The sequence below is a fragment of the Cynoglossus semilaevis genome, chromosome 12 (assembly GCF_000523025.1).
Source record: "Cynoglossus semilaevis isolate Cse_v1.0 chromosome 12, Cse_v1.0, whole genome shotgun sequence".
Taxonomy (NCBI): domain Eukaryota; kingdom Metazoa; phylum Chordata; class Actinopteri; order Pleuronectiformes; family Cynoglossidae; genus Cynoglossus; species Cynoglossus semilaevis.
Window position 1 is genome coordinate 1,725,821 of NC_024318.1, and position 25,514 is coordinate 1,751,334.

The window sequence follows — 25,514 nt, forward strand, 5'->3', positions numbered from 1 at the left end:
TAGTATACACAACCCCAAGTGTGAATGGCCAGTTTTAGAAGGTTTATCACACCAGTGTAACAGCAAGGAGTTTTTTCAAGATCTAAAGGCCTGAGGCAGGAATGATTTCCAGCAGCGGTGTGAGGTAAAGTGGTGTAGTAATGAAATAAGACTATTGCTAAAGGTGCTCCTGTGTTTTACCATCACCTCATGGAGCAGATGTGCTCAAGACAGAGTGGACCTTCTCCTGACACCAACATTACAGTGTCTGAGTGAAGCCTTAGAATTTTGTCTGGTAGTATGAACCACCCTGAGACCGCGGCCCCAACAAGAAACAAAAAACAGGACAGCTCTGGCCTGTTGCCACTGGAAATAGGTGTCAATATATCTTTTAACTTATAACAAAACCATTAAAAGGTATTATTTCAGATTATTTAACTAAGCTTAAATGATCTCACTTCTTCTTCTATCTTTAAAATAGTTTTATTTAATATATTTAAATAAATAAATGTATACTGTATTGTAGCACTGACACGTTGTTTTGCATTACACTAAGCTCAAGGAGATATGATACCATTTGAATATGACTGTGAATTTGCAAAACTCTTTCAGCCATTTAAGGCAGACAAAAGTAAAGAAATAAGCGCCTGAATTTGTTGCTCAAGTATTTTGAGTGGAACCAGCTGCTATGAATGAAAAGCTATGGTATCAATTCAACAATGAACTAACTCCTCAGAATGACAACTTCTCTCTGCTCTGGGTGAAATAAAGAAAGGATGAGGATAATATAATGAAAACAAACCATTACATTCTCCAATAAACAAATAACCATTCGATAACATTTACCTTGATCACCTCTCATTCAAAATGTTTAAACAATTTTTAATCATTTCAATAAACCCTGGAGTGTTGTGGATATATCTGCATAAAGTGTCCATTGTTACAAGATAACACTGGAAAGACTAAAAGGCCAAGACATTTTTCGGCTTTTCTCAGAGGAAATTTACTGAGCACACCTGAATAAACATCGCTCCATCATTCAGACACAAAAATGAAAAAGCACTCAAGGTGCAAATGTGTCAAGACAGGCACAAGTCGGAGACAGAAGTACAGAGAACATGATATGATAAAACTGTTTTCACTCTTCACTGTCTGGTCCACAGCTGACCAATCAAACCCCCTCCCCAACCAAGTCCACAAGATCCACGTACCTTTAATGCTGTTAAGAATTTCCTTCAGTTGTCTGAAACTGTTCAGCAGTGGGTCCTGTTCTTCATCCTGGACAGACAAAATTAAAAAATTAAAAAAAGAAGAATGGGAGACAGGAAACGAATAAAGATTAGCATTACATGATAAAACAAAAAACTCAAAATAAAAACCAAGAACATTTCATTGCCTCATATCAGCAGCAGTAAAAGTGCATGTGGTGCTTGACTTACCAGAGGGGTATGAGTGTTCCATCTGGAATTCCTCTTGATGGCTCCAACAACGATGCTGATTTCTTCCTGGATGATGTAAATACTTTTGTCGACCATGCTGCTTCTCTAAGAGAAAAACAGGAGAGTCACAGTAAATTATATGGTTTCAATACAACTGCCCTCTGAAGTAAAAAAGATGAACATGGCACAGGTCAGTAACTAAAACAGGCTTGAGTAATAACTACAGCATCCACTAGGTCCTGTCGCGTTCTCTCTCTCTTCAGGTATTTTAACTATTTAAAAATTGTAAAATTTAAGCACTTTTTACAACCTACAAATTCACTACATTTCATTGTTCAACTATTTGTGAGAAACTGCATAAAAAACAGTTGAAAACATATATATAAAGATATAGAAAATGTAATCTTTAAGCATTAAGTCAGACTGAAGACTTGTGCCATCTACTGAATATAAAATCACAGCAGCACATTTCCATCTGTGTCTAAAACCAACAGTGATAACCAAACAGAATGACAATGACCTGCTGTTCATATTTGACAAGGACTATAACTACAAATGGTTAGATTAACCTTTTTAACCATGTCACAAAATACACACCAAATAAACTGAGGTGTTAAATAAAGAATTAGTTCAACACACTCAAATTCGTAAATTCAATACGAAAAGTGTGGGTTTTTTTTTTAAAGGACGGTTGAGTGTAAGCCCTGGTCAGAACACACAGAGTTATCACTTGTGGACGAACAGAGTCGATTTAACAATCCACCAATAGCAATCCTAGCCAGCCACTTTCACAAGTGATTTCACTTTATAGTATAGCTCCAGCTTTTTTACTGACACATTACATTTATGGTGAAATTAGGATTGTCAGGACAATATTTGAACACATTTTGTATTATACTTTGAGTATAAATCCCAGGCCTTACTACCATATTCTAAAGCAGAGACAGTTCCTTTCAATTGTGTGTCTTTATACTAAGTCTATAATGCAAAGGTTTCAAAGGTATTGTGACAGAGAGGTTTCAGAGTCTGATTTATTGGTTGATCTGTGTAAAAACAAATAAATGAGATGTGTGACAGCCCTTGTGTCATTGTTATGTAGGCAAAGCCATAACTACTACCCAGTTGTGTCATTGGCTGCAACTGCATTAAAGGTGTATGTTAATGATTTGAATCCTGAATATGAAGTGCACAGCTTTTTAATGGTTGACATCGTTTGAAATGATGTATAGTTACAAGGCCCTTTATAATTTAGCTACCCAAGGGGTTTCCAAATGAGCTAAAAAGGTGCTAGCCGGCAAAAGACACAGGGAGAGAGTCCATACAGGCAGAATGCTAACAAACTAGCTTGCTCCTGCTGCGTTATCGGTAAAAAGAATGACAATAACGCAGCAAGAGAGGGCATTTGGGTTCGAGACCAACAATATACAATGAGTCTACGCAACAGTGACTTTCACACAAAAATGACAGCTCACAAGCTTAGCTATGTCTAGCTTAGCTGCGCTAAGTAGCAAATCATCAGCTAAAGCTAACAACATACGAACGTAATATTGTATATTTCTTTAGGGAAATTAGAGCAACAAACACAAGCATATACGTTTTAAGTTCCATTGAGGATAAGTACAACCATAACCTGTGTGGGTTAGTGTGTGTGTGTGTGTGTGAGTGTCAGAGCTGCTGCTGCGCCGAGGCTATCTGCAGCCTAGCTCCTCTGTTAGCTATGGGCTATATCGGCCGACAGTGAATGAAAATGACCAAAATCACTTCACTGTGACAAAGACAAGTGGTAAAAGCTTTCCACATATCACTGCTCGATTGCGTGGACATTTTAGAATCGCCTAGAAACACTCACGGTGCAGAAAAAGCGTCCCGAACATGAATAAAAACGAGCGTCTTCAGCCTCTGTCAGTCTGCTGCTGGTAAACACACACACTGACGTGGAAATCTTTGCGCTCTCAACCGAACTTGGTGCTGCCGAGTTGATTGACACCACAAAACACCCAGTCACGTCTAACAAAACACAATGTTTTACAATAAAATATAATAAATATATAGTATCAAATAAATAAATAAAGTTCAATATAAAGTTGTGATGTTATAAGTTGCATTTTTTAAAATCGTAATAAAAGCAGAAAGTGGGACAGCGTGTCTAAAGGGGCGGGTATACGGTAGGTAGGAAATAAGGCTAGGTTGTTTTTGGGTGGATGACGAGACACTTGTCTGCTTCTCAATTGGAGGAAACAGTCACATAAAACTCAACCTGACCTGCGTTAAAACCTCTGAGTCATTTTGGTTTATTCAGTGTCATGAATTCGTGTGTTTGTATTTTTCTTCTCGTATCTGCTGCCTGAGATAAAACTAATTTTAAACCTATGTTACCTCGGTCCACTACCACTTTCTCTTTCATACACAAAGACTCTAAGTCCTTTGTTTACAGTATATCTTAACCAGAAAATGAGCGTGTTTACGCCTTGTCACAAGAGGCTGTTTCAAGATCACTTAACGAGAGGTTGTTTTGTCTAAGTCTCCTCAATAGTTAAGCTATTCTTATCTCCGATTTATCCCAGAATAATTTTTAGCCCATATTCTTATTTTATATTGTATAGAAAGGCTTTGATGAAGTGCAGGACCAAATTAGAAATAGATTATTAGATGTGACAGTGGACCTGGCCAAGGACAGGGACTGTTTCTCAATACTTGATGTAGCTAAGACTCGTCCATGCCACTGTACATGCACTAAAATACACACACAACTACCTTTTGGCTGTGCAAACAAAATTACGTAACAGGTCATGTATGTGTGTGTGTTGAATGTACACAGGGTGGAGGTCCACCGAGCTACAATCTTACAAGCTGTAATCTGTGCATGCAATCACAGGCTACCATTTGCTCAACACCTCGGCTCATTGTTTAGCATCTTGTTTAAAGTGCTCAGTTGTTTGATCACCTGTGGCAACTGTGTAGCATCACTATTTCATTCACCTTTTATCACTCAATCCTGTGAGAGACGGCCATTTGAGCTAATCTCAGGTGACGTCGGGTGGAGGCCGGACTGACATCCTAAAATGATTGGTCTGCCATGATGGGAAAATGGTTTCTAGTACTAAATGTTTTTTTGTGTGTGTGTTGTTGTTTGTTTGTTCAATTCTAGCTTTCTTTAGCTGAATTGTTAGCAGCGTATGTTAGCCTCATTCTTTCTCTACTGACATTACAGTCAATGTCACTTATTTATCTTATTTCACTGTTTGATGATGAAGTTTTTGTGAAAAAAAAGTGTGAAGTGCAGAGCTGCAGGTTTATCAAAGAGAGATACAGTTCACTCTTCAGGTGTGGCAGAAAAACAAACACACCTGAGTCTTATACATACAGTACTTGCTGCTGCTCCTCCTGCTGCTGCTGCTGCTGCTGCTGCTGGCCTAGCCTGCACTTAGCTACAGCCACCTCAACAGCGAAGGTCTTGTGATAGTCAGATTGACAGCTCTTATATTCATGTCCTCCAAAATAACAAAAATAAACTTCTCGTAAGTTTACAAGACCAAATCCTATGAATGCTGATACAAATCCCAAGTCTTTTTCATGTGGGACATGCTATTTAGAAATGTATATCTATTAAATGATCTACAATTGTTAGTATTATATTTGAAAACGTTGGCAAGATGGGATTGGTTAGTGTTACCAGGAACAGATGAAAATTCAACAGAGAAATCATTCTCAAAATATATAATAAACGGTTATTTTAATTATATATTATAGTAATGTTTGATAAGAAAAGGTCAAGGGTGATTACTGCATGTGTCAGTAATAAATCCACCTAAAATGCTGTAATGTTCTCTTGTTCTCATGTGGATTAAAGCTGAGGCCTGAGGCCCCGGTGAGGTGTGGACCTACCAGGTGGGCTTTTATTTTTCCCATAATGCACACGTCAGGAGCAATTTGACATCTGTTTTTGTCAACAGGCAGTTCAGTATCCTCGCGACTCACTGTCAAACACAGAGACACAGAATAAGTTCACATATAGAGTGTAATTCTCTGGGTTTGGCTTTAACTGTGAAGACGACCTGGTGTACTGCATATGGTACTAGTATATGGTACTGGGAACGACTGTGTTTACAAGGAACTCAAGTTATTATTTTTGCCTTTGTTTTCACTGCAGTGAGTGACAGATAAAAACTACTGTCAACGGTTTTAAAACGATGACTGAAGTTAAATATAGTGTGTTTTCTGACCAATCAGGTGAGTCCTGTACTGCCTGTACTCCTTGATAGAACCCTTGGTCAGCGACAAAGTCAGCTTTATTGTCAAATATGTCGTAGTCATTGATGACCTCTTCTCAAAATAACAAGAATATATTAAAGTAAAGCAGATATTTATGAGAGCTAGAAATATAAAAGTAACTATATATGTATAAAGGAAACTCACATGTAGAAGGACGTGTGCTGTGACATCACTCAGTACTTACAGACAGAATGAATCACGACTTCAGTGAATCAAAGCAAAACAACATCAAATGTACTATTTACATTCAACTTCCTGAAGGGAAAAGCACATATTACTACATATTACTACATATTACTACATATTACTACTGTTTCCAGCACTAATTCCTGCTAACTAAAACTATATATTTACTTTTACTTTTATTAAATTAAGATTATTATCTCTGGACCAGGTTTTAATTTAAGGTCCTCAAGAGAAGAGAAAAACCAACACATGTACACACCCGNGGTGCAGATCTTCTTCACTCTGTCACAGTGTTCATGTCTGACACCGAACCACAAAGAAGAAGAAGAAGAAGAAGAACGAAGTCTAAAGAGGAATCTGATTTTCTGACTCTGCTTCTGTCGGGACTTTTTTTTTTTTTTTTGTCCATGTCTGTGTCAGAACAGACCTCAGGTCAGTCTTCAGTCTGCAGCAGCTGCTCTCCCTGCTCTCACTTTCCACGGATTATTTGAACAGAGTGGGCTCCACCATCACTGTAAGTCTGAATATCTCCGTCACTTCTGTCTCCGTTTGTCCTTAAACCCGTCGTTTACTTTAGGTTTTGATGACGTTTCACCACAACTTTGAACTTTTGAAAGTGTAAGATTTTCGCCAAAAAAACAAAGAGTTTGATAGAAATGGTAAAATAAGAAGAAAAAAGACAGGGGAAGAAGTTTGATGATGATGATGATGACGATGATGATGATGATGATGAAGGTGAGATTAAAAGACGCAGCTGTGAGGCAGAAGTAAAGGCGCCGTCAGTTTCATCACGACGGGTTTAAAATGTTTAAATACGCGTTTCTTCAATTTGAACAAAGCTCAAAAAAATAAAGGGTTAAATTTACAAATCACACCGAGGCCTGAAGGAGAGTTCACGGCTCCTCGTCCCGCCGTCTCCAAATATTTAATTCACATTCACACACGGACAATGAATAAATAAATAAACAAATAAACACAACCTTCAGACTGTGTGGGGGAAAAAGAAGAAGAAAATCTGACGCTTCCGAAATATTTAGTGGGATTTGAAGGAAACTGATGGGCGGCAGGTGGTCTACAGATGCACACACACACGCGCGCGCACACAAACACCAATACGAGCTTTTTACATTTTCATGTTTTTCTTATGAATGTTAACTCCAACAGCAGCGGCATCAACAACACAATAATAACAATAATACAAATATTTCTTCGTAGGTTTTTAAACATTTTAAACCCGTTAATTTGTGTTCATACTTAATTATTTAGATATATCTTAATTAAATAAATAAAAATGAATAAACACAATTAATATTAATACTGTATATCGCCAAAGGTTTACTTTTACATTTTTTAAGAAAAGGCCTGTTTTTAAAAAAACATATTGGTCTTCTCTAATAAGTAAAAAAAATCTAAACCGAAAATATGCCTACCAAGATTTTTTTATAAAATGATGTGAATTGTTTGTTTTTTTTAATTGTGTAGTTTAATAACAAAACAAACTTTAAATGTAACGGCCCGGCGAACGGACCGCGCGTCCGTAGCGAAAACCAAAAATACGATTTTCTAATGGTTCAAAAACACAACCTTACATTAGCTATAGTGAATCTCTTTATTTATTTACATCAGCTGAAGGATTGGATGATGTGAAACATTAAAATGATCAAATGTGAAATAAAGAAAATAATAAAACTGCAGTAAAATAAAAATCGTCAGTTTTTTTTTATTATTTTAATTCTTCTAACTTTTCTCGTTTTCACGTCGTTCCTGCCGGAATTCTTTCACTGCAACAGCTTCAAAATGTGTATTATCTATAAATATAAATATCTTTTCAAATTAATGTCGAGTCAACGAAGCGCCTCAGTGAATTTAGATTTTAAAAAACGGCGTCACCTCTGTGTTTGTGAATGTATTCATTTAAAACGTCTTATTTATAACAATGAAGACACCGTTTCATTCAACAACAATGATCATACAATAAAATAATAAAACAACTGGAAAATATTTTAAAATGACTTCATTTCGCTGTCAAAACAACAACGTTTGAGTTTAAAAACACTCGTGGTATTTCTATAATTTCATATCAAATAAATTGTGTTACGCGAATTAATTTATATTACTGTTATAACGCAAGAAAAATCGTTCAATCTTATTTTACACAAATACAATATGTTAAAAAGGGAACTGTTTCTAACATTTACAAATGGAAAAAAACATTTGTTTGAAATTGTAAAAAAATACAAAATATACGGCAAAAAGGTGACAACATAACATTAACGCCTAAGAAAATAAAAAATAATTTTAATTATATTCAAAACAAAATAAAACAGCTGAAAATGCAAACAATATGTGTAAATGTTGTCACTTATTTCATTTGGGCTGTTTTTATTATCACGATATTTTACAGATTCTATTCTATTCTATTCTGAGACAAGAGAAGAAAAGAGAGGAGTTTGTTTCGTGTTTGTTTCTGTCAAATTCATTTTTCATGAAGCAGATTCATCAATAGTTGATGATGTGAGGCCGTGGTTTAATCACTGCTGCACCATTCTTCTTCTACTGTTGTCTTTTTTTCATTTTCTTAAAACATACGTCTGTCATAAAAAACTACTTGGTACCAGTTGAATCAAACGAACATTTATCTCTGGTTTAAAATGATATTATATCCTGTTTTATTTGACGGTGAGTCTGGAGCTTCAGGCTGACATCACACAACGTTATTGTTTTTCATCTTGTTCTTTGTTGTTGTATTAATAATTATTATGTGAGCAAATAAAAATAAATCAATACATGGCTGTATTAGTGGGATCTAAGGTGACTGGCCTTGACATCATCATCAGCAGCAGCAGCAGCAGCAGTTGAAGCTCAGTCTTATGTAAATGTGTGTGTGTTAAAGCAGGTCAGAAATTAACATGTTCAAACACTGCAGTCAAATTCCATCTGGAGCCTCAGCAGCAGCAGCAGCAGAAGCAGCAGCAGCAGCAACCGCAGGAACAGCAGCAGCAACAGTAACAGCAGCAGCAACCGCAGGAACAGCAGCAGCAACAGTAACAGCAGCAGCAGCAACAACAGCAACAGCAACAACAGCAGCAACAGCAACAGCAGCAGCAGTAAAAGCAGCATCAGCAGTAACAGCAACAGCAGTAACAGCAACAGCAACAAGAACAGGAACAGCAACAGCAGCAGTAACAGCAGCAACAGCAGAAACAACAGCAGCAACAGCAGTAACAGCAGCATCAGCAGTAAAAGCAGCATCAGCAGTAACAGCAGCCAGCGCAAGAAACAGCGGCAGTAACAACAGCAGTAACAGCAACAGCAACAACAGCAACAGCAACAGCAACAGCAGCAACAACAGTAGCAACAGCAGCAACAGCAACAGCAAAACAAACAGACGAAAAAACAACAGCAACAGCAACAAGAACAGGAACAGCAACAGCAGCAGCAGTAACCGCAGCAGTAATAACAACCACAGCAGAAACAGCAGCACCGGCACCAGCAGCAGTAACAGCAATAACAGCAGCAGTAACAGCCAATTCAACTTGACCAAGGTTTTGCAGCACTAGTAGCAGGGCTCTAGAGCTTCAGCATCATTAGTTTTAGCAGCAGCAGCAGCAGGAACAGCAGCAAGAAAAAACAAATTCAACTGGACCAAGTGTGTGCAGCACTAGTAGCATGGCTCTAGAGCTTCAGCAGCATTAGTTTTAGCAGCAGCAGCAGCAGCAACAGGAACAGCAGCAGTTCCAGCAGCAGTTACAGCAGCAGTAACAACAGCAGTAACAGCAACAGCAGTAACAGCAACAGCAACAGCAACAACAGCAGCAACAACAACAGCAGCAACAACAACAGCAACAGCAACAACAGCAACAGCAACAAGAACAGGAACAGCAACAGCAGCAGCAACAACAGCAACAGCAACAACAGCAGCAACAGCAGTAACAGCAGCAGTAACAGCAAATTCAACTTGACCAAGTTTTTGCAGCACTAGTAGCATGGCTCTAGAGCTTCAGCAGCATTAGTTTTAGCAGCAGCAGCAGCATCATCAGCAGTAGCATATTTGTGTTAGCAATAAAAGCAGTTCTTGTACAATTTAAGTTCACAAGGAAAATTAAATGAACATCAGCAGCATTAGTAGCATCAGCAGCATTAGTAGCATCAGCAGCCCATAATAAATTCCAAGCAGCAGTAAAGTGACATCCATCTTAATCAAGTCTTAATCCTGGGAATTAATTCTCTGAGTGTTTATGAATAATTCCCAGGATAATGACTGCAGTGAGTATATGTTCTGTTCACATGTAGAGAGACAGACAGTCAGATAGACAGACAGTCAGTCCGACAGACAGACAGTCAGGCAGACAGACAGACAGGCAGACAGACAGACAGGCAGACAGACAGTCAGTCAGCCAGACAGACAGCCAGAAAGACAGACAGACAGAAAGACAGTCAGACAGACCGACAGACAGACAGTCAAACAGTCAAACAGACAGACAGACAATCAGACAGACTGTCAGTGAGACAGTCAGTCAGACACTCAGTCAGACAGACAGTAAGACAGACAGTCAGGCAGTCAGATATACAGTCAGACAGACAGTAAGACAGACAGTCAGGCAGACAGACAGACAGACCGACAGACAGACAGTCAGTCAGTCAGTCAGACAGACAGCCAGACAGTCAGATAGACAGTCAGACAGTCAGCCAGACAGACAGACGGACAGTCAGAAGGACAGTCAGACAGTCAGATAGACAGACAGTCAGTGAGACAGTCAGTCAGACAGTCAGTCAGTCAGACAGACAGTTAGATAGACAGTCAGACAGTCAGTCCGACAGACAGACAGACCGACAGACAGACAGTCAGTGAGACAGTCAGTGAGACAGTCAGTGAGACAGTCAGTGAGACAGTCAGTCAGACAGTCAGCCAGACAGACAGACGGTCAGACAGTCAGACGGTCAGACAGACAGTCAAACAGTCAAACAGACAGTCAGACAGATAGACAGACAGTCAGTCAGCCAGACAGACAGTCAGTCCGACAGACAGACAGACCGACAGACAGACAGACAATCAGACAGACTGTCAGTGAGACAGTCAGTCAGAAGACAGACAGATTGACCCAAACACTAACGTTCAGTTGGACTCTTAACCAGAACAACATGGTGTTTCCACAGCAACCATCATGGGTTTGATTCCCCAAGAAACCACATATCCCTAACAGTGCCCCCTGTGGCAGCCTGAGACTGTACAGGCCCCATTGTGTGAAGAAAAAAATGAGTCAAATATTATTGTCCATTATGAAGCATACAGTCTGAGATCTGGACTGGACTGGATCGGAGATCTGGACTGGCCTGGACTGGACTGGATCTGAGATCTGGACTGGATTGGACTGGACTGGATCTGAGATCTGGACTGGATTGGACTGGACTGGATCTGAGATCTGGACTGGATTGGACTGGACTGGATCTGAGATCTGGACTGGACTGGACTGGATCTGAGATCTGAGATCTGGACTGGACTGGACTGGACTGGATCGGAGATCTGGACTGGCCTGGACTGGACTGGATCTGAGATCTGGACTGGATTGGACTGGACTGGATCTGAGATCTGGACTGGACTGGACTGGACTGGATCGGAGATCTGGACTGGCCTGGACTGGACTGGATCTGAGATCTGGACTGGACTGGACTGGACTGGATCTGAGATCTGGACTGGATTGGACTGGACTGGATCTGAGATCTGGACTGGATTGGACTGGACTGGATCTGAGATCTGGACTGGACTGGAATGGATCTGAGATCTGGACTGGATCTGGACTGAATCCTGTGGAGGAAACACTCTGGGAACTGAAACACAGCTGCAGAGGATGATGATGATGATGATGATTCCAGATGGAGATGAAGAGTTGAAGAAATTGAAGGAAGGAATTCTGTGATGAGAGTGTGGCGAATTATTTAGAAGATTTTTGTTTCCTCTGATTCTGACAGGTTTACGGCAGGTTCTCAGGTCTAATGACGAATCACAGCCTAGGACTACGTTTGACTGACACTGACCACACACACACACACACACACACATCTGTTGTTGCTTCAAGTGCATTTGTCCAGGGACACATTGACATGCAAATTCATAGAACCTGCAGTCAAACTCCTGAGTTCAGTTGGAGAATCGACTGTAACTCTGTCTCTACCTCCGCTGATCGGTACTGTTGTTGTTGTTGTTGTTGTTGTTGTTGCAGCTCAACAGTCAACACAGACAGGGTGTCAGAACTTTCCGACTGAGCCTCGTGTGTTGGTGTCATTTCACCTCCAGTGATGGTGAAGTGTTGCTGATGTCATCGTTGGTTTTCATCACATGAGACACGTTTCTGCTCCTCACCGTTTAAAGACGCGGTGGAGACAGAGAGTGTGTCCACTGACTGAGGGTTTGTCCACTGACAAGAGGACGGTCCAGTCTGACCTGGTCCACTCTGTCCTTCAGTGACAGGTCTGTCTGTCCATCCATCACTGTCACTGCAGCTCCCCGTCCTCGTGCTGCGTCCTGGCTCACAGTCGTATTTCTGACCAAAACTACTGGCCCTTCCAGATCCCCACACTGACACCAAAGCTGCTGCTGCTGCTGCTGCAGCTGCTGCTGCTGCTCCACTGTCTGTCTAACCAGGTAGTAACATCTGAGTTGATGTTTTTGGATTTTGACATTTCATTTCATAAAACCTTGAATGAACAACTTCAGACTGAAACAATGTTGACAGACGTTATTCCCAGATTAAAGATCAACAAAGAAGTTTTTTTTTCAAAATGACAGCTTTTTTTTAAGAGCCCTATTTTTTATAATTGTTTGTAAATCAAGAATAATTTGACTTTAATTTTTTTTAATTTTACTGTAGATATTGTAAAAGTAATTTTGTACCTTTGGTCAATAATTTTTTGTTTGTAATTTAATCGTCCCAGTCAAATTTAGAGCAGTTTATAATGGTTTAGAATATGATGTGTGTTATTTAACATGATGAGCTAACTATGATTATAATTATTATTATTATTATATATCAATATTATATCTTTTTATTATTATATATTTTTTCTAAAGAGTCATCAAAGGTCAGAAGTTTGTGACCGTGTTTCCCTCCATCCTGGTTGTGGTTAGTTTAGTTATACTAGTAAATACAGTTAATACTACCCTATTAAAATATAAAAGTGTTTGTTTTTAGTTACTTCTTCTCCTTCTTTCTTGCTGCTGCTGGTGTTTTTGGTCACAGACAGTTGGGTGGTGTCTCTCCCTCCCTCTCTCCTCCGTTCTCCCATCATCCCTGCTGCCTCACAGGCAGCAGTCACATGACTGGAACACAAAAGAAAATGGCACCATGGGTAAAAAAGCACATTCAATGGAAAAGAACCATTTTTTACTCTTTAATTAACTTATCCAAAAACTAAATGTGTTTTTTAATTGATTTGATGCTTTGAAACCCATAATTAAGTTTGAGCTCAGTGACACAAACTGTCCACAAGAGGCAGTAGAAGACCAGTAGCTCCTGTGACTGTGCGAGCGACTGTATCTACGATGACTCAGAAAACTCCATGACCATGAGGTCTAAAGGCTGTACTGACTGAACAGTACAGTAAATAAAAACCAAAATCCTCAGTGACACAAAAGTACTGAGCATAAAAAGGTCACATCTAGTGTCTGCATGTGTTTTGTGTTGTTGTAGCAGCAGCAGCTCTTGGTTTTGGAAATGTTATTGTATTTTCTTATTTTAAACAGCGCAGCCGCGCAGCCACAGATAGAACTGCGATTCAGATCTGGTTTTAGCTGCTGATGTCAGGATCCTATATCAGGACCAGGACTTCATCCAGGGCTGAATGGAAAGATGAAGGGAAAATAGAAACACAACAGACAGAAGTGACAGATTCACCCAGAGGACGTGGAGAGGGCAGTCAAGTCTGTAGTGATGATGCTGATGAGGAGGTGAAAGGAGGAGAAGGCTTTGATCTCCTCCTGCTCAGAAACCCCATTTACACCATGATAAAAAACGTTTTGTCTAAAGTTACATTTTTATTAATACGTACATTTTATAATTAGATTTATTTTCATATAGATATTTATAGCCTAGGGTGATATCCAGAATGTTATTTAGAAAATGTACTTTATCCATGAACCGATGTCTGTCGACCAATCATGTTTAATATTTTCTATGTAGGTGAAGAAATAAGGTTAGAATTGTGTTGAAATAAAATAATAATAATTTTAAAAAGTCTATTTCTATGAGGTGATGATCTGTCGGACCCTGTGTCTCCTTCAGCAGAGCCTGGTCATGGACTTTAACCTGCTGACAGACAGTGAGGCTCGCAGCCCAGCTCTGTCCCTGTCAGACTCTGGGACGCCACAGCACGACCCGGGATGTAAAGGCCAGGACAACAGTGGTGAGTGACATCATCAACACCGCACCCACGTACTTTACATACGCCCCGTCACAGCGCTTCTATCTTGGACTCACCTGTAATCAACAAACCTTCCTAGAAATTAAATGTACAAATCTGACAAAATCAACTTTTGAAAAAAGACCTAGAAATCTAATAAAAACTGATCATATCGTACTGATGTCAGTAGAACATTCATTTTTATGAACCACAACAAAACAATAAGAAACTCATACACAAACTTATAGAACTGTTTCTAATCACCATCTGTAACTCTATAACAATTAACAACAGCAACAATGACATAACTAGATATTTATTTATTGTTCTAAGTGAATTATTTGTCATTGTAACACAGCACACAACAAAATGTGACCTCTGCTTTTTACCCCAGCAGGGGGCAGCTCAGTGCTCTGATCATCAGAGGCTTCTTCACTTCACACTGTGAAAGTGTCCAGGGAAATGAACTCACTGATAAACTTCTAGAATTTCCAGATTAAAATTCTATATATATATATTTTGCTGCTGCTGCTGAAAGATGACTTCAGTCTCTCTTAAAGGGACAGTTCAGCACTTTTGTTATTAGGATGAATGATTCTGAACCCAGGAAAGTTTACTGGAGATTTGACTCTGGATTAAAACCAGAAGTGGTTTCTCCAGTTAGTCTGGAGGTGATTTGGTTGATTTGACTCTTTTCATTCTGGACTCTCCAGATGTTGAGGAGGTGATTTTCACTGAGAGCCCGTGGTTCAAACTGACCTGGAACACTTGGCTCATGTTGGTTCATTATTAGTCCGATTGCTCCTATTGTGGTGGACGGTCCCGCTGTAAAAAGAGCTGCCCTTTCCTCTGTATTGTCTGATAGACTTAAGTGACAGCTTAGCCAGTGTCAGTTTACACACACACACACACACACACACACAACTGCCATCGGCTCCTAGACCTTATTGGTTTTTGCCAGTGGCCCCGCGGAGCCTCTTTTTAAAATCCTGCTGATGATTTTGAACTGCTCCCACAGAACTAAGCCTTCACCAAACAGAGCCCGACCTGCCCCAGTCACAAAGACCTGATCCACGGGATTAACTGGCAAACTAATTTCACTGCTCTCTGTGAGGTCTGAAAAAAGCTGTGGGAGTCAGACCACGAAGCAGAGGGAGAGAGACAGAGAGAGAGAGTGGTCGTTCTCTAACGGTGGTTCAGGACCCACCAGAACAGAAAAGTCTGTTTCAAATATCAAACCTTTTTCTCAATATTCACGTGACAGCAGTTCCTGTTGTCTAACATTAGTCAAAGTGCAGGTTAAATTGTGACCAAAATGATTAAAAATAATTAAATGGTGAATTCAAATAAAGTAAAAGTCAAGCAACAAGTTTGAGGGGCAAAATAATCCAAACTGTAACAAACATACAGCAAAATAGCAAAAACATAATTAAAATAAACTTAAAATTGTTTAAATTAAACTAGGCAGAAATGTGCAAAAGTAGTGATGAGGATCAAATATGTCTGATAATGAAATGAATGAAAACAGCAACAATAAACAAACCCTAACCTTTAAATTTGAATGATTATGAGAAAGAACAGAGAGCTGGAAGTTAACGTGTGGTGTTTTGGAGGCAGCTGTACTGCCCCAGGGCAAACACATTCATCTGCCACTCATGAGTGTAACTCTTTGTTTATACTCATCTTCTCCAGGCAACATCTCACTTCCTTTCATTTCCCTGCATGCAGTGGGAGAGATGTTTGATCACGAAGATCTGCTCACACTTGAACAGTAACAAGAAGAGTCGACAGTCTTGATGCCTGCAAAAAAATAAAAATAAAAAAAAAACGGCCAATGAGAAGTTTGACGGCCTTTTCAGGTGTACAGATCAAGGAGTGCGACATTCACGGGGTGCCACACCACACCCTGCTGGTCAGAGATGATCCTGCAGCTGCAGGGATCTTATAATTTTGTCTGACTTTGTCGTTTATTAATATGTCCTGCCGAGAGCAGGTTTCTACAAACAGAATAAGTTTTTACTAGAGTCCATTTAGAAAAACATATCTGAAAATAGGAGTAAAAGTTCATACTTACAGTACAGCTACTGACACAACGACATTATTCTGTGAATAACCATTTGTTAGCTCCTAGCTTGATAGCCACTGTGCTGTGAATCATTTTTGTTTGAATTAAGAAAATACACATTTCGCTGGTGTTCTAATCACGGCAGCAGGATTTATTTATATTTTTCTTCCTGTTTCATCTACAATATTTCAACATCTAAAATCTCCGCACTTTATCTGTGGAATAGCGCTTCCCTGAATTTGGCAATAACCCAAAATATACATTTGTGTAAAATATAAAATTACATACTGAATAAAACACATTCATTAATAATCAGCATATATTTGGTACATCGAATTTCTTCACAACTATACAGAGCCGCTTAGCAGTAGCCACTTAGCATATACGTCACACTCTCACGTAACATCAACCGTCTCTCGATAACCGGTTACTTTAGCGGAGCTCGTATGTGCACAGCTAATTACTTTGTCATACATTCAGCTCATAATATGTAGTGTGTTGAGCTGACTGAGTGTATATTTACTGACCTGTGGTAAGAATATAGCACATACGTGTTACCACGGCAGCCGGATTTATTTTTTCCGTGTTCGCGTAAGTCTCATTCTACCTCAAATGCAATGCGCCACTTAGCGGCCTGGCATGTCATCGCAATGTGATGTGAGTACAAGCGAATGATTAAATCAATGAAAATAAATGAAAAATATTTTTTATATCTAGTATATATATATAGTATTGTTCAAGTTAGTTTGTGCTGCCCCTTGTGGTCAGTTTGTGTTATCTCAGTTAATCTGAAGAAAATAATTCAAATGCCAAATTGACAAAAGACACTTTTTATCTATCTGAAGAATCTAAACTGTTTCTTTTTTTTTTTTCCTTTTCACGCAGACACAGAGAAATCCCAGCACAACCAGCTGGATGAGTCCAGCGCTGAGGACAGCTCTCTGAAGAAGAAGCAGCGGCGGCAGAGGACTCACTTCACCAGCCAGCAGCTGCAAGAGCTGGAGGCCACGTTCCAGAGGAACAGATACCCTGATATGAGCACCAGAGAGGAGATCGCAGTGTGGACCAACTTGACCGAGGCCAGAGTCAGGGTGGGTGTTCACACACACACACACACACACACACACACTGTGGTAGAGGACAATACATTCGCTGCCTGCCCCACGTGTCAAAGATCCAGTGAGTGGTGACAGGATGGAAGGTCACATAACACACAGTCCTAGCTGTTATTTTGAACCAACATCGGACTAATCATGGTCACATGGTCACATGGTCCTGTTTCTACTCATGGTTCTGACAATACTGCATGAAGGTACATTTAGACAAGTACAAACAATACTTTACTGTCCAGCTTTTATAAAAGTATTATTAAAGTAGTCGAGTAAAACATTTAAGCCACGTGGTTTCTTTTTAAAGTCATTACAGTATATTTGATGCTGTTGTAAAATTGCTGAATTTTTTGATGGACTTTGGTGGAGAAAGTCTACTGAGTGACTGAACTGCACTGAACTGAACTGAACTGAACTGAACTGAACTGAACTGGCCCAGGGCTTAGTAAAAATGTGTGATTTTAGTTTTGACACATTTCAGCTTCACATACAGTCAGTTTGTGTCGGGCTGGTGAAGGAATAACTTTTTTAACATTTTGAACCTACTAACAGAGACCACTGCTGACCGCGACTCTGTGTGCTGTGACGTAAAATCAGTTCATTTTTCTCCATGAACTCTGGTGCCACAGTCAGCGTTGGCACAGACACAGACTGAAAGATGAGTTAGAGGCTGTCCTTCAGCACCGGGGTTTCCCCAGATACGACAGTGGAAAAGTCACCAGTCCTGCTCTTTACACTGACATTAATCAGGAGAAGGATTCTGCTGCACAACAGCCCAGGACTGGCCGATGATGATGATGATGATAAACTGTATATATTCACTGTATATACTGTATATAATAAATAATAATAATATTTGATAACATATCTTTGATAAATAGTTCTGATTTATGCACGTTTATATAAAACAATTACAATTCATTTCTCCAAATGTGTGCTTTATTAAGAAATCATTCATGAAGGTTATTATTATTATTATTATTATTAATTTTGCAAGCATTGACAGTGGCATTAATTAACAAATTCATGTTAAATCATTTGAAAAGCTAAGAACTAAATATTAAGTATAAAAAAATTCATCAATTCACACACGTAGAAACTATGTAAATTAATAAATTTATAATAATTTTAGTTTCAACTAGAAGTCAAACTTTGTGTTATTAGTTTATCCTAATATAACTTTTCTTTTCTGAAGCAACATTTTCTCCAGTTTCCACTTCTATTAAAATTCTTATTTTAAAAATTTCCATTAAAACCTTAATCCTTTTCATATCCTTCATATCAAAGACCATCAGGAGACAAACGAGCAGATTCTCTGCTCTGACATTTCTCTGTTTCAATAAGACAATAATTAGTTTAATATGAACAGTTTTAATATGACTTCTACTTATCACACACACGGATTGAAAACTCCTGCATGTCCTAAAATTAAACTTAAATATTAACTCTTATTTCTTAAAGAACACGTAATTTAAAGGAAAAAAGTTTGGTTCATTTCCCCGTCTTTGTCTAGAAATATGATTAGTTGAACTTCATGGTTTTAAATATTTGTTAAGCAATAACTATGTTTATAACTGACATGGTGTGATTATTAGTGCAGTCATATCAAAGTCAATACAAAGTTGCCACATGATATTTCTGCACTATATTAAAAACAAAGTAATGAAACAGTGAAATATTGACATCAGTTTCCTGATTAAAATCCAATTAAACCATAAGAACTTGACGAGATGGGAGTGAAACCCACTCACTGTTCATTTTGAATGTGCTATTTATATATTTTAATAGTTAACTTCTACACTGAGTCACATTTGTACAAATTGTTTTTTAACTAAAGCCTTAGCTTAGCTTAGCTTATTAAAAAAAAAACTTTTTACTTTTCATTTAGTCACAACTGAAACTTCCTGTTTAAAATAGACCGCAAGAAAAGAACCTGGATTGAATTAAACTGTTATGTTGACGGAAAATCAGTGATGATTCTTAGTCAAAAGAGTTCTAGAATCTTCTGAGAGAAGTGCCTTTGAGCCATAGTCAATACAAAATTGTATTGCCTCACCTCTGCGTTTTCTTCTTCCGACTTCTCCAGGTTTGGTTCAAGAACCGTCGTGCCAAGTGGAGAAAGCGAGAGAGGAACCAGCAGGCGGAGTTGTGCAAGAACGGCTTCAGTTCTCAGTTTAATGGACTCATGCAGCCGTACGACGACATGTACACGGGCTACTCCTACAACAACTGGGCCACCAAGAGCCTGGCCAACAGCCCGCTCTCTGCCAAAAGCTTCCCCTTCTTCAACTCCATGAACGTGAGCCCGTTGTCATCACAGCCCATGTTCTCCCCCCCCACTTCCATCCCTTCCATGAACATGGCCCCCAGCATGGTACCCTCAGCTGTAACAGGGGTCCCTGGAACTGGCCTCAACAACCTGGGCAACCTCAACAACCTCAACAGCCCCACTGCAGCAGCAGCGCTCAACTCTGTGGCGGTGACGGCGGCCACCTGCCCGTACGCCACCACGGCCGGGCCCTACATGTACAGAGACACCTGCAACTCCAGCCTGGCCAGCCTCCGGCTCAAGGCCAAGCAGCACACCAACTTTGCCTACCCGGCCGTGCAGAACCCCGTGTCCAACCTGAGCCCCTGCCAGTACGCTGTGGATCGGCCGGTGTAAAAAAGCCAATTCTGACCCCTACCCTTGTGTGACCCAGCCGACCCCCGAGCCACTACAAGGCCTCTGCACATCAGTGGTGATGCAAAAAAAAGCGGATTTATTCTAGAGCAGTTTCTAAGACATCTCATCTGTCAGTGATTCACTCATCTGTCAGTGATTCACTCATCTGTCAGTGATTCACTCATCTGTCCAATCAAATGTTCATTAGCGTCTAACGTCTAGCTTGATGTCTACAGTAAAACAGATTATGAAGAAATTTATCGGGTTTAGTTTGATCAAAAATGTGACTTGAAACAGTAACAGGTTTTTATTTAATACTGACCGGGTATTTTATCCGGTTTATCCGAGTTGCAAACCTGCTCTAAAACACGAGCTAAACAGGTAAAGCTAACTCTACTTTTTGGTCAAATGTTAGCTGTGAGAGAAAGCAACTCTTGCTAACTGCTTACAGGCCTCTAGCTAACAGGCTAAACTGAGCCAACCTAAAACAAAAATCCCAAAATACAGTTGACAACAATGTCAAACTGTACGACTAGATTTTGACACCAGTTAAAACGGAGCTGCTGCTCTAATCAGTTCCAACATTTTGTACTTTTGTTTATTGGAAAAGCTAAAGCTAAAGTAGAGAAATGTAAACTGTGACTGCCTTCACTCTAATGATTATCAACCTGTGGTTTGTTTAAATCTGATGTGCAGAGGCCTTGACTCTGGTGATGATCCAGCTTCACTCCACCCTTCAGCTCCATGTCTTTGTTAGCAGTAATGCTAACTGGCTAGTCAGGCTATTGGACTGCCACACATGTCTGAAGTGAGGACACTTTGACCACTACTGTCTATCACATGATCAACCTGCATGATTAGAGCAACAATAGAGAACTGAGGCTGAAAACACACAACACGGACGTTTGACCCCTAGTGGTCAAAATGGGGACCTGTGGTAACGATGTGGAGTAATGTATATAAACAGACTTTTTTTTCTGTTTTGTATGTGACAAAAAGTAATGAAAATGTAGAAATTTTGACCTGAGAAAAAGCATGATCTTCAAATCAATGTCACTATGATGAGGTCACATTCAGGAGGATTAAAGGGACAGTTCAGGTTTTGCTGTGGTTGTATGACATACGGCCACTCAGCTGGGAGCGCCCCCTGCACTGAGAACAGAATACTTTCAACATTTTATCTTTGTGCTTACCTTTCAACATGAAAAACTAGGACGTTTGTAAACCACTGTGGACCAATGTGAAACAATGTGGACCAATGTGGACCAATGTGGACCAATGTGGACCAAGGTCCAAAGACACAACAGTGACTTTAGGTCATAGAACCAGAAGAACTGCTAGTCCACTGCTGCCTCATGTGGTCAGTTTGTTTCACTAAAGGGAAATCCAAACTAACAATGGAGACAGCAGTGACGTCACTGGTCCGTTCGCTGGTCCGTTCGCTGGTCCGTTCGCTGGTCAGTCAGTGCTGAGTCAATACCTCAAACAACCACATTTTAGAACTGTCCCTTTAAACCTTGTTATGACTTCCTCTCCCTCTGGAGGTCAAAGATCAGCCCCCACCCCACCCCCACCAGGTTTTAGGACTTTTCTAAAAGCCATTGATTATAGATGTGTGTGGTGTTCAACTGTACAGAGACTAAAAATGTATGTAAGAGTGCCCCCCGTCCCCCGCCCCCCCACCACACGGCGTAACCTGCTTTGTCTCATTAAAGATCCAATTAAAACCTGTTTTTATGAAACCACCAAGTTCACGTCCTTCTCTGACCACATCCTCTTCACTTCTGACCACACCCTCTGCATCTCTGACCACACCCTCATCACTTCTGACCACACCCTCTTCACCTCTGACCACACCCTCACACACGAACTCCACTTCGCTGCCATGGCAACGATCGTGCAACCAGAATGAAGGAGTGCGAGTGGTGGAGAGGAAGGGTCAGGGTTGGTGAATGGATGTTCCTAATTATTTGGCCATTGATATGTTTGACCTACGCAGTGAAGAGCCAGTGGTCACTGCGGGGGGGTCACTGTGGGGGGTCACTGCGGGGGCTCTGGTGTCACAGTGGGAATTCACTGTGACACTGCCAGGATTCCACCAGAGCCTGAAGGAGGAGCCGCTCCATAACTGAGGCTGAAAACACACAACACGGACGTTTGACCCCTAGTGGTCAAAATGGGGACCTGTGGTAACGATGTGGAGTAATGTATATAAACAGACTTTTTTTTCTGTTTTGTATGTGACAAAAAGTAATGAAAATGTAGAAATTTTGACCTGAGAAAAAGCATGATCTTCAAATCAATGTCACTATGATGAGGTCACATTCAGGAGGATTAAAGGGACAGTTCAGGTTTTGCTGTGGTTGTATGACATACGGCCACTCAGCTGGGAGCGCCCCCTGCACTGAGAACAGAATACTTTCAACATTTTATCTTTGTGCTTACCTTTCAACATGAAAAACTAGGACGTTTGTAAACCACTGTGGACCAATGTGAAACAATGTGGACCAATGTGGACCAATGTGGACCAATGTGGACCAAGGTCCAAAGACACAACAGTGACTTTAGGTCATAGAACCAGAAGAACTGCTAGTCCACTGCTGCCTCATGTGGTCAGTTTGTTTCACTAAAGGGAAATCCAAACTAACAATGGAGACAGCAGTGACGTCACTGGTCCGTTCGCTGGTCCGTTCGCTGGTCCGTTCGCTGGTCCGTTCGCTGGTCCGTTCGCTGGTCCGTTCGCTGGTCCGTTCGCTGGTCCGTTCGCTGGTCCGTTCGCTGGTCCGTTCGCTGGTCAGTCAGTGCTGAGTCAATACCTCAAACAACCACATTTTAGAACTGTCCCTTTAAACCTTGTTATGACTTCCTCTCCCTCTGGAGGTCAAAGATCAGCCCCCACCCCACCCCCACCAGGTTTTAGGACTTTTCTAAAAGCCATTGATTATAGATGTGTGTGGTGTTCAACTGTACAGAGACTAAAAATGTATGTAAGAGTGCCCCCCCGTCCCCCGCCCCCCCACCACATGGTGTAACCTGCTTTGTCTCATTAAAGATCCAATTAAAACCTGTTTTTATGAAACCACCAAGTTCACGTCCTTCTCTGACCACATCCTCTTCACTTCTGACCACACCCTCTGCATCTCTGACCACACCCTCATCACTTCTGACCACACCCTCTTCACCTCTGACCACACCCTCACACACGAACTCCACTTCGCTGCCATGGCAACGATCGTGCAACCAGAATGAAGGAGTGCGAGTGGTGGAGAGGAAGGGTCAGGGTTGGTGAATGGATGTTCCTAATTATTTGGCCATTGATATGTTTGACCTACGCAGTGAAGAGCCAGTGGTCACTGCGGGGGGGTCACTGTGGGGGGTCACTGCGGGGGCTCTGGTGTCACAGTGGGAATTCACTGTGACACTGCCAGGATTCCACCAGAGCCTGAAGGAGGAGCCGTTCCATCGGAGCCACAGCGAGGGTCTTAGCAGCCCATTAATCTCCCATCAGCCCCTGCAGTTCATGCTGTTGTTTATGACTGTGGAAACACACGAGGCTTTGACTCTGATGAGTTATCTGTAAATGTCGAGGAAATCCTTTCTACACCAACAATACTTACACAGAAGTGACGCTAGCCCAAGTCGTACAGTACCTCACACCTACAGACATGTGGCGCTGTCTACTTCCATCAACAAAATCAAAACAAAATCAAACACAAAGAGAACGATGCATAAAGCTGAATAATATAAACTAGAGTGTATTAAACAGTCATGGCTAGTTTTATGGACAGGGGGCGCTCACAACAGACGCATCTGTTGTAGAAAGTCATGGATCAGAGCAGGGAGTCATGGATCAGAGCAGGGAGTCATGGATCAGAACAGGGAGTCATGGATCAGAGCAGGGAGCAGATCCATGGAAATAAAAAGAAGAGTTCAACTCCAAAATAACTCCAAAATATAAAAAGATCATCTGAGCAAAAAATAATATTTGACAAAATAATAAAAACAGAAATAAATTCAGAAATAGCTTAATGTTGGTGCATTTAAAAAAGCTGAAATGAAGCTAAAATAAAAAGCTAATCAAATAAATCAGAACTATGTAGACGTTGAGTTAACGTTAAAGATGTCAGTACATAGAACACGAGTAAGAGGAAAAAATTGTCAAAAGAACAAAAACTTAACAAAACAAAAAGTGTAACCTTGTATGATTTCAGAATAAAAGTGCATCAAAACAAAAGCTTAGCGTCATTAGTGCCATTAGCCAAAATAACACTTTCAGCTATTTAAGAAATAATTGCAAAAAAGCTAAGAATGAATCACAGTCGATGTGAAATAATTACGTCAGAGAGAGAATATATTACCAATTAGCCTTAGCTAGCTTTCACATGCTAAAAGCATTGTCATAAAGTAAGCTAAAGTTAGCTAGCCAACTGTTCATCGTTGGTTGTACGTCGTTGCTCAGTTTTAGCCAAGAAGTTAGATGTTAGCAGAATTGTGTTTCAACAATCTCTGATTTAACAAATAAAACAACAGTTTGGTTTTGATTCTTGACTGTGTTTCTTTTCTCTTCACCGATGAATCCATGAATTATTCTCTAAAATCCCGGATCTTTGCTCTTTATTAACTCCTGCGTTGAACAGTCTGTGTAAATAACTCATCAAAACTCTGAGCCATAGTCATTTTGTTGAGTTAATAACTTTTATCAGAGACTTTTTTGATAATCCTCGGCAGGAACAGATGGAACAGACGACGGTTCTCTGTCTCTGCTGTGATTATCGCAGTGATCCGTCATAATCGTGTCCCTGTCGCTTCTTCACTTCTACTCATCCACCACAGCACGGAGGAACGTGCCAACGCAAACAGACCTTTTAGAGCACGGATGAGTGGAGATCTGACCATTAAAGGTGGAACACGTGGAATATTAAACCAAGGGTTTAAAGATAACGAATGAAACTGAAACTTCTCATCAGTTTCATGTTGACATAAAGATGTCAGAACTGTAAATGACACCGCTTTGTTGTTCCACACCAAACTCCATGAAGAAAACGGTTGATTTAAGGCAGCAACCAAAAGCATGTGGTAACTGTTGATCTGCTGCTGTCGATGCCCACCCAGCCCCCCCCAGCCTGTGGTCCAGTTCTTCCTCCTCGTCCAACTGTAAACCATTAGGAGTCCTAACATTCCTCCAGTTCAGACTCTAAACCCACTGATCTCTTCAGCTTCTGCAGCTTCAGTCTTCCTACGTGTCATTTCCTGTTTGCCTCAGGACTCAGCACCACCTTTCCTCCGCCCTCCATCCATCCAATAAACTGACACTGACTGTCTGTGCTTCTCCTGATTTTGATTTTAGGCTCAGGTTTCTCTGGGCTCAGACCAACGATGGAGACATTGACCATGTGACTGAG

General features: G+C 40.5%; 2 protein-coding genes across 2 annotated transcripts in view; one reads left to right on the top strand and one right to left on the bottom strand.

Annotated features, from left to right (window-relative positions):
* The window catches only part of gbf1 (golgi brefeldin A resistant guanine nucleotide exchange factor 1), a 51,683-nt gene extending 38,468 nt beyond the window's left edge, over positions 1 to 13,215 (bottom strand). The window contains 4 exon segments of the mRNA XM_025060546.1: positions 1,191 to 1,257; positions 1,419 to 1,523; positions 5,304 to 5,395; positions 13,071 to 13,215. Coding sequence (XP_024916314.1) covers positions 1,191 to 1,257; positions 1,419 to 1,523; positions 5,304 to 5,395; position 13,071 — 265 coding nt within the window. The 5' untranslated portion in view covers positions 13,072 to 13,215.
* A 731-nt stretch (positions 13,216 to 13,946) lies between these two features.
* On the top strand, positions 13,947 to 21,821 carry pitx3 (paired-like homeodomain 3). Its single transcript, XM_025060547.1, has 3 exons — positions 13,947 to 14,276; positions 17,224 to 17,429; positions 19,534 to 21,821. The coding sequence occupies exons 1-3, from the start codon at positions 14,126 to 14,128 to the stop codon at positions 20,110 to 20,112; spliced, it is 936 nt and encodes a 311-aa protein (XP_024916315.1). The 5' UTR covers positions 13,947 to 14,125; the 3' UTR covers positions 20,113 to 21,821.
* The last annotated feature ends 3,693 nt before the right edge of the window (positions 21,822 to 25,514 follow it).